Genomic DNA, 12,098 nt, shown 5'->3' with positions numbered 1-12,098 from the left:
CTAGGATTCTGGTGCTGCACACACTGCAATCATAGACTACATGCAAAAAAGGTCCAGCGTAAAGTCACTCACTGACATTCTCCAGCCCCTGGTCTGCAAGGGAGCTGTCTCCTCTCTCACACTTTCCACTGTGTTGATTGTAATTAATAGCCACACTGCTCAGACAAATAGTGTTGTTTGTAGAATTCAGCCAAAGTGTGTCTGGTCTGGTCTTTTATAGTTTGATTGAATGGGAATTTTGTTTTGCATCGAAACAGGTGAGAGTTGTATCAGGAAGGGCCTCCTGCCTCAACAAGATCTTGTCTGGTCCATGAAAAGGTAGACATTAAAACAATGACATTTGTAATGGTGGTGATGAAATATATGAGAGACGGGTTTTTACAGTTTCTGTTGACCAGTTTCACTACGAGGCAGCATTCATCAGCCTGGTACGGAGCCAATAATGGAGTCACTGTGTTGACTCTTTCAGCTTATTTTGCGTCTAAGTAACAACATTCAGATTATGGATATGAGTCAATGGCTGAATGTGTATGTGGTCTCTAGACCTGCTAGAGAGAGGAGCCAAATATCCCTCAGATCATACCCTTTCATCTTAAAAAAAAAAATGGATTAGATAATATAGTCTTAGATATACTGTCTGAAAAATAAAATGGAATAGCCACAGGTGGAATTCCTTTCATCATAGATCTGTTCAATCAGCAATGGTCACCTGGAGCTAAATAGCATCTGTAAAGTATTTATTTAAATCTGTATTTTCAATTATCAGGTAGTGTTTAGTAATTAAAGATTAATTTTTCATTTCATTTACAGCCATTTTAATTCAATTAAATATTTTCTTTAGATATTCCATCGTATTGAGTGTTCAAGCTACAGTCAATCGGTTGACGTTCGCTTTAATACATTCATAAAAAAGGTGAGTTGTCATTGTTGTTTCTAGCTATACTTTTTGCATGCTGCTGTGTGTTGAACAAGCCTTATTCATGCAGTTTCTACCACCTGATGCCTTTTCTGTCAATATCTGCCACTGAAGAGGCAAAATTATACAGAAACACTGTGTCTGATAGCTCAGTTCAATCTGTTTTTGCACAGAGTCTATAGAAATTTTTCTCCATGACAAAGTCTCACTGTGAATGCCTTTCATATTCTGTTACAAATAAATGTAGACATATTTATTTTGAGCCTTGTTGTTTCATTTGCTTACATTGTGTGTGTGTATTATGAAGTTCAGACTGGAGTCCCAGTAATAGTAAATGCTTGGTTGTGCTTAAAAGTGCTTTAAGATATTATTTAACAATAACATCTATATGGTCGTGGGTAGAAGTAGGGGTTCCTGTTGTTATTATTATTATTTACTTTAAAAGAATGAATTCAACTGAAATGTTTACATTTATTTTCTGGTGAAGATTTTACCAAAGTATCGAGGCGTCTCCAACATGAACAGCACCATGATCTTCATTCCATCTTATTTTGACTTTGTCAGAATCAGAAATTATTTCATCAAAAATGAAATTGATTTTCTCCAGATCAGTGAGTAAGTAAACCTAAATGAATTTCTCTAATGTTCCGCGCTTGACTGGGTCACACGAGATTCAGCCAGGCAGATTTTCTCCGACTGAATGCTCTTCTCATCTCAAATTCTCACCTTTTCCAAACAAGGTAATATTTTTCTCCTGGGCCAAAAGTATTTTCATGGAAAATTGCAATCAACATTGCTTGTATGATGGTGATGTTTTGCTTACAGGGAGCCTGTCGTATTGCAACAATGAAATAGAAGTACACATGCATCATCTTCATCGTTTAGCGTCCGCTTTCCATGCTAGCATGGGTTGGACGATTTTGACTGAGGGCTGGCGAACCAGATGGCTGCACCAGGCCCCAATCTTGATCTGGCAGAGTTTCTACAGCTGGATGCCCTTCCTAATGCCAACCACTCCGAGAGTGTAGTGGGTGCTTTTTACGTGCCACCAGCACGGGGGCCAGTAATGCATGTATATGTGTATTTGCCCAAGGTGCCATTCAGTGGGACTGAACCTGAATCCCAGTGGTTGGGAAGCACACAGCCATGCCTGTGCCTTATATAATGTGTGTCATGGTCCTGAAAGGGTAGAAAACCAGAGTACCTCTAATGCACCATTCAACTGGTACTCTGGACTCTTGAGCCAGACTCTCAGAAATTTCGATATCACACCAGTAAATCCAATTTGTGAGTCTAGCAAAGATTAAAGTATAATCCAAGTAAGATTAATGCCATCCTATGCAAAAGTTCCAAGTGAAACGTTACTTAATGTTTTTTGGTTTTAAACATTCTTCTTCTAATTCTGTTTTTGCCTGATTTCACCATTTTTATTTTATTCTAATTATTTCTTCCCTTTATAAGCAACATTCAATGTTTGGCAATCACACTAAGTAAGTGTGTGCCTATTGGCACCAGTCGAATGAAGCACAACTCTAATATTGTGGAACGTTTTGTATGCAATAGTGTTAAAAGCAGAAGTCCCAAAACAATCCTAACTGGTCCTTAAAGATGTGCTGGGCTCTTTCTTTGTCTTCTTATTTGGATCACACACACACACACACACACACGTCTTTTTTAGACATCACCATCAAGCAAATTCCTATATAAAAAGTCTTGACTATTAAATGGCAACAATGAGCTTGAATTGCCTCAGTAATGTATTATAATTTATTCTCTTCCAGTAATGTATTATAATTTATTCTCTTCCAGATATTCCAAACGTAAAGATATTGCTGGTACAAGGAGTCGGTTCTTTCTTGGGAAAACAAATTTTTTGCTTTACACAGAAAGGCACCATTTCTATTTTAGGTATTTTCATTCTCTTTCCATTTAATCTCCTTTTTATACCTTGGTATTGTAAACTTTATTGGGTGTCATGTCCTTAACTTCATACCCTGTCTTTAACTGGGTCTCATGGCTTTCAACCTGGTGTCCATCCGGTATTGGTTGCCACCACCCTTCTTCATTCTTCATGGGGGGGGGGGGCTGGAGCCAAGCCCATAGCCTAATTCTCCAAGCTAAATCCATTGATTTAGTGAAGAAATACTAAACATAGAATCGAGAAACTCCAAAATAAACTTAGGAAAGACAGAATTTTTAGCAGGAACGGAAATGGGATTCAACTGGGATACGATCGTGCTCAATGGGCAAAACAAAAAAAAACATTGATAGAAATGAATTTTTTTTAGAATCCCTTTGGTATACATTGGTGCTGGGTCACTTGTTTCTGTTTCCTCCCACCCTTGGTGTGGGTGTGGGTGGGTGGTGAAGATATATGCAAGAAATCATTGAGGCTCTTGTATTACAAACATTATTTTCTCTCTTTTTTCCAGAACAAGATTACGAGGCATTCGTCACATTATATTCTATGAACTGCCATTGTATCCGCACTTCTTCAGTGAAATTTGTAACCTGATAAATGATGTGAAACTTAAGAACTTACCAAAAGATGATGCAACAGGGAGTATCCTCTACAGCAAGTATGATGTACAAAGGCTGGCGGCCGTGGTTGGAACCAACAGAAGCTCTTTGATGATACACTCACCTAAGCCAGTACACATGTTTGTAACTGAACCTTAATTAAACATGGCTTGTTAATTAAGACTATTAAGAAGTTCAAAAGACAAAAACAAAAAAAAAGATAAAATATATTTTTCAAATACATATTTATTTATTTATATATTTATTTCTTGTTGTGTTTTTTAATATTACTTCAGAATCTTGTGGAATTTTGAGAGGAGTTGAAAGTATTTCAGGTTCCATCATCATCATCATCATCATAATGTCTGTTTTCCCATGCATGCATGCATGGATTGGATGGAATCTTGTTGATGCAGTTCTTTTTTACAGCCAGTTGCCCTTTCTTTCGCCAACTCACATCTCTTTCCAGGCCAGGCAATATTTCTCCATTCACAGACATGGAAGATTGAAAACTTGCATGTTGGTTACACTTGTTCAACAAACATCAAGTAATGTCAAAGCAAGGAGACAAAACACTCACTCAGCAGGCTTCTTTCAGTTTCCATCTACCAAGTCCTCTTACGGGGATTTGGTCAGCCTGGGGCTATAATTGTAGACATTTGGTCAGGTTGCCACACCATGGGACTGAACCTGGCATGCTATCTATGACTGGATGCCCTTCCTAATACCGGCCACTCTACAGAGTGTACTCGGTCGTTTTATTTTAAACTGGTAGGAATGCCTTCAGACAATATATGGAAATTAGCTGCTATTTCTAACCTTTTAACCCAAGCTGAGCAACAATGCAAAGGCTCCCCTTTATAAAGCAGGCTGGTTTGTTGTATGAGATACTGTTTCATGCTCCAGTTTATCCAAAAAACTTAAAATTTACAGCAACATTCAACCCATGCAGAACCAGAAAAACTGCTGCAAAGTAATTCGAAAATGTTATGAAGAATATTTTGAAATATTTATTTGTATTTAAATGGATTTATTTCCCATTCAAACAAACAAAAAATACAAAACAGATCTTTTGTGCGTGGAAGCAAAATATAAATGAAAGAAAACCAAATTAATCGACAATCCTTAGACTGATGTCAAAACAAATGATCTTCTCTTTCTTCTCGTTTGTCAGTTGCCAGCGGTTGATGACCGAAACCTAGAAAGGAGAAATATTTAGATATTTACAAGTTGTCACTTATTGGGAGTCAACAGAATGCACTTAAAGAGAATAATGTTTGTTGGGGTTTAGCCACGAGAAGAGGTTGTTGTAGCATCGTCGACACTGGATGCATGAGGCTGGTGATACAAAGTTATCCTTGTACTGGAAACTTTGCTAAAGATCACTGAAGACCAGGTTACAACATTAAACTGGGTGATGGGTTTACTTTATCATGAGAGAATGGCTTTTCACAGTTTCCAAGTACAAAATTTCACTCACAGTGCTATGGTAAAAGACACTTGCTCAAGGTGTTGAATTGTAGGAATGAATTCAAAAGCAAATAACCATGAAATGAATTTCTTCACCATAATGCCATAACTACACTCATAATTAGCTCATTCCAACCAAATTCTAAATAATGATGTGGAGTGAGTGGGGTTAACCATCATTAAAATATCAGGCATCCAGATGAAAGGTTTGTGGCATCACGTAGTCTCAGAGCTAAAGTTTTGACCAAGAAATTTTACTTCTCAATTAATCCAACCTGCTTAATTGCAAACTAGGACCACAGAGTAGAATCAAGTTATTGCTGTGGTTTAGGCCCAGGACAGCTTTGGTCAAGAAGGCTTGTGGTCAAAAGATATTCCAGCTGTAACAATTTCATCTTTTCTTTTTCGGATCCAGTGTATCAAGGATCATACTTTTTCTAAGAGAGCTGGTTGTTGAGAAAGATTTTTGGCTGTATTTCTTGCTGGTCAAACAAACACTTAGTGACCCTCTCATAGTATCATCACTGTGGCAGCACTATGAAGTTGACTGTGTGTTTCAATGGCTTACAGTGGTCAGTTTAATTCTGCCAGGGAGAAGTTTAGTTCTACCAAGCTGATGTCTGCTAAATGCTATGGAAACTGGAACTAAGCATTGGCTCAGCAGATTGTGGATTTCAGTGGAAAGACCATCATTGGTTTTAAGTCTACCTTTTCCATGCTGAAATGGATTAGACAAGACATTGAGGCAATACAGTCAGATGCGCTTCCAGTTTCCTACACTTGTTTTTTTTTTTAGAATTTTATTCATTTGGTCTTCACAAAGTGAAACCAACAAAACTACTGAGCTACAGGAAATATTGTCTGCAGAGAGAATCAAGTGAACACTATTATTTGAAACCTGTCAGTTTGAAGACACCTATTTCTTTACTACCCACAAGGGCTAAACACAGAGAGGACAGACAAACGGATTAGGTCAATTATATCGACCCCAGTGTGTAACTGGTACTTATTTAATCGACCTCGGTGGAATTTGAACTCAGAACATAGCGTCAGACGAAATACCTATTTCTTTACTATCCACAAGGGGCTAAACACAGAGGAGACAAACAGATTAAGTCGATTATATCAATCCAGTGCGTAACTGGTACTTATTTAATTGACCCCGAAAGGATGAAAGGCAAAGTCGACCTTGGCGGAATTTGAACTCAGAACGTAACAGCAGACGAAATATGGCTATGCATTTCGCACGGCATGCTAACATTTCTGCCAGATCACCGCCTGTCAGTTTGAAGACATACCTCAACACCCACTCGCACACACACACACACACACCTATGAGTGTACAATACAAAGTTTACCTCCTGACCACATAGTTTCAGGTTTAGTCCCGCTGCTTGGCATCTTGGGCAAGTGTCTACTGTAGCCCTAGTCCAACCAAAAGTCTTGTGAGTGGATTTGGTAGACAGAAACTGAAGGAAGCCCATTGTATACATATGTGTGTGTAACTGCCTCTTTCCCTCGACATTATGTGGTAGTTGTAAATGAGTGTCACTGTTGCACAAGCAGTGTCGTTCATTTACAATCTTCTGTGAAAACATCTGTTCATGAAGAAACATCACCTTGCTTGGAAATGGTGAGAGTTGGTGACAGTAAAGGTATCCAGCCGTAGAGAATCTGGCTGAAGAGAGTTCTGCTCAATTTATGCAAGCATGGAAAAGTAGACATTCGTTAAACTGATGATATATTTGTGTATGTAATCATTATTTTAATGGCCACTTTCCCATGTTTACGCAGATCAGACAGAATTTGTTGAGGGCAGATTTCTCTACAGCAAGATGCTCATCCTTTCTGCCGACTCCCACCTGTCTCCAAGATTAGAAACAAATGCTGCTGCTGCTTGCATAACAGTGATACTCTTTTACAATAAGACAAATGGAGAGGGGAAATGATGCATGCCTATACGCACATACAATGAATTTCTGTCGATCCCTATCTGTGAAATTCACTTAAAAGATTTTTTGGTTGACCCCGAGATATAATAGAAGACGCAGTACCATGGAGTGGGTTTGAAACTCTGCCACCACACAGTACTGCTTATGCTTATTGTGCAATGATACTTTTACATAAGCAGAGTTCTCCAGGCGTAAGAGGAGAGGGAGGCATCCTCTTCATATTCCTTCGAAAATCGATTTCTCATAAACCATCTGCAAAGTAATTCATTTCAAACTTACTGTAGGGTACATCTTTTTCACTTCCAGGTGATTTTTGAATGAAACAGGGGTGTTGGCCTTCAAAGGACACTTCAAACTGCTATTTTTACATCCATCTGGGCTGCCTGGATTAAAAGGAACTGGAGGCAATGGGGAGATTTTTCCCCAGACTTCAATCTTGATTGCAGATATGTCTTTGTCTGAATAAGAAAATAATAGATTTTTTTTTTTATTTTTAATTTAGTTGTTCTTCATCACTAATCAAAGACATTCTACTTATGACCATCATGTCTTTTACTTTCTGTCACAATTTCAAATTATAAGAAGCATACCTGTTTACAGAAGATTTGTCCCATTCTTAAATTTAAAAAAAACATCTTTTTCTGTTTTTTACCAAAATCTTTCATGCACCCAATTCTTAATTTTTTATAAAAAATCATTTTTTTTTACCAAAATCTTATACTTGTGTCCCATTCTTGATTCTAAAACAAAAAAAAACACCTCATGTGTGTCTGTGGGTGTTGAAACTGGCTATAGTAATTTCAGCAGATTATTTCATTTGTTTTATTATTATTATTTTTAAAAAATAATCTATATTGGAATTATTAAATAAAAAAAGGAAATGAAAGAAGCATCTTTCAGCTGGTAGATTCTTCTTCCTTCCTAAATAATATTCATTACTTTTGGATAATGGTATTGGTTAGTGATTGTGTTAGCTGTGGTATGTTTAGGTTAATAGTTATGCAATAAACCAAAGATCAAAGGTGAACCAGTTGTGACCAACAATCTATATTTTTTTTTTTCAGGCATATTGTAAGTCGATATTATTTCACATATACTTCCCCACCTCCCCCAGCCAATCAATGGACTCAGCAAGTTTATTTTTCTATAATTAAATATATGTTGTTACTAATATATATATATATATATATATATATATATATATATATATATATATATATACAGGTTGTCGTTGACTTACCACAGTTGGTTCCAGCTGACCGATTGTAAGTCCGCCTACCTAGCTTTTGTTTTATATTTTTACATTCTCTGGTGAAAGTCACACAGCATTCTGCATTATACTGCAATAGTGTTATTTGTTCGGAGTCTCAAGTAGTCGTCCAATAAACAAACACAAGGTCACCTCCATGTCTTCACGGCAGGATGTTCATCCATTACTTGTGATCGAAAACCATACCTGAGGTAAGCGTTTGTTAGCTGACATCATCCATAGACGGGTTAATTTCTAAGAAATTAAACAGATCAGGTGTGAAATTCACACATTTGACTGCTTTGTTAGCTGTTGATCCATGCTATTCATTGGGGAAAGAAGCTGGCCATGCCTTCTCCAAGGAGCTTTCAGCAAACCATGGAACCGTCCAAGGACACCTTATTACTTTTTGTCCCCCCACATCAATAGAATAGGAAATATGTGTTTATTTTTTTCTTTAATTCACAGATAAAGTTTTAGTATGTCATTTCATTTCTGATTTATGTTATTTTATGCATAAAACAGATAGTATTTAATTACTTACGACAATCTGGCAAAAGCTCAAAAATGCAAACTACGCTGTCTGCCACGGTGTTAGCTTAATTTGTGAATGCTGTGTGTAGGGGTTAACATACAGTATTCACGGGAAAATAATACTTTGCTTGGAAACAGGTGAATGTTGACAGCAGTAAGAGCACCCAGCTGTATAGTCTGCTGCAGCAAATTCCAACTGGTCCATGGAATCATGGAAAAATGGATGTGAAAACAGTGGTGAGAATGATGAATGCGTTTGTGGGCCATTAAGCAGGTAATGACTTCTAGACAGTCTTTTCTATCATGATTTGTTTAATTTTCACTTGTATAAGCTTTGCCAATGAAGAAAACAGTAAGGATCAAAATATTTTTATATAAAAGATTTTTTTTTTTCAAAAATCCAAAGTGGGCCATCACTAAAAACAGTGATTGATCCCTGATTAATTACTTTATAAAATTTGAACTCGCAGGTATACCTTTTACACACTCCTCTCCCATGTTTGTGGTCCTAAAATTCACACCTAATCTGTAGTAAGGGACAAACTGAAGCCTAATGAGTGGATTTGATAGAAGGAAACTGAACGAAGCTCATCACATGTGTATATATATATGTGTGACTGTCTTCAGATTGTGCAATAGATGTAAATGAGCATCCCCATAGAAATGGTATCGTTAATTTCTAATCTTCTATGACGACATGCCTGACCATTAGTAAATGCTATCTTACTTGGAGGGAAGCAGGGGAGGCTTCCAGCTGAAGGAGTTTGGTCTGATCCATGCAAGCATGGAGAAATAACATTAAAACAATGATACATGGATAAGAAGCTTGTAGAAATAACAGCAACAGTTTGGTTTGGGACTTTCAATGAAGGTTGATGGAAAGAAAAATGCTGCGTACTCACTGGGAGTGAAATTGACTGTGAAGTTGGCAAATGTTCCTTTCTTTACAACACATGGAAGTTTTTGACAATCATTTAGTGTAATGGAGTTGATCTTACCAACTTTTGATCCTACAAAGCAAAATGATGAAGAGGATAAAAAGAAACATATATACAATAACATTGGAAATTTCTCAAAGGTACCTTCTGCATCATTAACATAGAGTTAAGTGCAGGCTGTAATATGTACGTTGGTGAATTGAGAATAAATTTTAATCAATTAGAATTATACATATAACGAGAAGAAGTCATTAGCAATAATGAAAGTTGCTTTTGATAAGGGCAAGGGAGTGAACTCTTGAAGTCTTAGTTGAACAAAATTAATTGCCAATCTGCTAAGGGAGATGTATGCAGGGGCAAGTATGGGAGTGTGGTTGAGAAACTTGCTTTACAAATATGTGGTTTTGAGTTCACTTTTACTGCACCTCAAGCAAATGTCTTCTATAATCCCTGAACTGACCAAAACTTTATGAATAGATTTCACAGACAAACTGAAATTCCATCAGATATGTATGTATAGGTGCGTGTGTGTGCATATATAAATTTTAGTCACAATATATGAATTCAAGTAATCCAGTAGAATTAGAATTTTCTTGTTAAATTAAATTTCATCAGACATTTCTCTGTCATTTATGCATATTTATTATTTTCTCCGTCCTAAAAGAAGTCACCACTCTTGAACTCATGTCTCATACCAGTAGCTATACAATGGTAAAAAACTAAATAAATACTAAAAAAATATCCCTAATTGAAAAGAAATTCCTCCCTCTCACTGCTGGTTATATTTTTAATTCAGGTGTTCCACCAAATTTTGAAAAGAATACAGGTGTACCACAAGTGAAAAAAGCTTGTGGAGTACTGGTCTACTCAACCGGGATTGACATAGGGCTCATCAGTAACAACTCTACTGGTCCCATCTGATCCTTATCTCTTTAGCATTTAAACCAAATATACCTGGGCCAAATATTCTACTTGTTTTAAGTTCAAATAGAATAGATCAAGCCTATCACACTTACCCAACAATGTTATTCTAAAGATAAACAATCACAAAGAAATCTCAAAGCTTTGCGATGCTGCATGATTAATTCAAGGCAATGTAAATAAAGATTACAGATTATTGATTATAAATAAAGATTAAGGATTATATTTGATGGAGGTGTTAAGAAGGGGATCCAACTGTAGAAATCCTGCCACAACAGATGGTCGCAGTCTGGACAGCTCTCTGGCTGACCAGTTCCATGTCAAACCATCCAACCCATGCCAGCATTGAAAGTAGACGTTAAACAATGATCATTAGGATGATGATGATGATGATGATAGGAATCTGAATGCTAGATGGTTGATATCTGTCTGCTACAGTGCACACACACGCGTGCGCGTATATAAACCACACCTTTTGACCTCTGCCTATAAACAACTGCTTGCACTTCAAGAAATTGTAAGAAATATATAAAATAACATACCACAATCAGAAAATGGGATTGTTGCCAGCACCAGCGGCAGACAAACAATGGCAATAAGAAATACGGAAGAATGCATGGTTCTGGTCTAAAACTCAAACCTCTCTGGAGAGAACATTTGAAATATACTTCTATATAAAGATATGCACAAACTCACACACACACTAATATACTCAATTACACATTACAGATATATGTATGTGTGTATATACACACACACATATATATATATATATACATATATAAATATATATATATATATATATATATATATATATATATACACACAAACACACATACATATATGTGTAAATATATATGTACATATATCCATATGTATATGTCTGTAGGTATACGTACATACATTCATACACACACAAAAGAACCTACAGATACACATACAAACATAGGTATATTGGTATATACACACACACACATACACATATTTACCCAAAGGGAATTAACAGCTGTTCTGATATTTACAACTGATAATTGTTTTTATTTTGCAAGTGTTAAAAGATTAAGTCCTCAAATTAACAAATATAGAAAGAATATATTTTTAGAATTACAGTTTTTTTAGTATTTTTTTCTGGGGTTTTTTTTTTCTGGTTTTATTATCAAGGTTTACAAAAGGATAACACTAAATTTAATCTCTTAGTCTGATGCTGTGCTGATACCAATCAAGTTAGAAAGAATTTATATAGTTTTTTAATAATACCTCATATAATTAACAACCTGATTGGGTTCTTTCACAAATTTAAACTTTAATATTCATTAATATAGTTCCATATTTAAGAGATGAGAGGAATTACGTACATTATATTATTTATATTTGACGGATATTTGTCCTCATCTTGTTTGTTGTTAACACAACATTTAAGCTGATATACCCTCCAGCTTTCATCAGGTGTCTTGGGGAAATTTCGAACCCATGGCCATATGGCGTAGTGGTTAAGAGCGCAGGCTACAAACCCCAAGATTCTGAGTTAGATTCCAGGCAGTCACCTGAATAATAATAATAACATCAAAAAATACATTATATTATATCTTTCACAATAT

General features: G+C 36.3%; 2 protein-coding genes across 4 annotated transcripts in view; one reads left to right on the top strand and one right to left on the bottom strand.

Moving 5' to 3' along the window:
- Positions 1-3,679, top strand: part of LOC115217523 (digestive organ expansion factor homolog) — a 55,593-nt gene extending 51,914 nt beyond the window's left edge. For all 3 annotated transcript variants that reach the window (XM_036507054.1, XM_029787247.2, XM_036507053.1), the window contains 4 exons: positions 842-913; positions 1,404-1,531; positions 2,726-2,824; positions 3,349-3,679. In XM_036507054.1, the coding sequence (XP_036362947.1) occupies positions 842-913; positions 1,404-1,531; positions 2,726-2,824; positions 3,349-3,595 (546 nt within the window). In that variant the 3' untranslated portion in view covers positions 3,596-3,679. The remainder of the gene's footprint in view (positions 1-841; positions 914-1,403; positions 1,532-2,725; positions 2,825-3,348) is intronic.
- Positions 3,680-4,421: 742 nt separating this feature from the next.
- LOC115217528 (NPC intracellular cholesterol transporter 2 homolog a-like) lies at positions 4,422-11,198 on the bottom strand. The gene is made up of 4 exons (XM_029787250.2): positions 11,043-11,198; positions 9,544-9,651; positions 7,138-7,316; positions 4,422-4,634 (listed from the first exon to the last, which is right to left on the bottom strand). The coding sequence occupies exons 1-4, from the start codon at positions 11,116-11,118 to the stop codon at positions 4,548-4,550; spliced, it is 450 nt and encodes a 149-aa protein (XP_029643110.1). The 5' UTR covers positions 11,119-11,198; the 3' UTR covers positions 4,422-4,547.
- Between the last annotated feature and the right edge of the window lie 900 nt (positions 11,199-12,098).

Source organism: Octopus sinensis, linkage group LG11, assembly GCF_006345805.1.
Source record: "Octopus sinensis linkage group LG11, ASM634580v1, whole genome shotgun sequence".
Lineage (NCBI taxonomy): Eukaryota > Metazoa > Mollusca > Cephalopoda > Octopoda > Octopodidae > Octopus > Octopus sinensis.
Note: the sequence above shows the minus strand (reverse complement) of the source record. Positions and strands in the feature narration are given on the sequence as shown.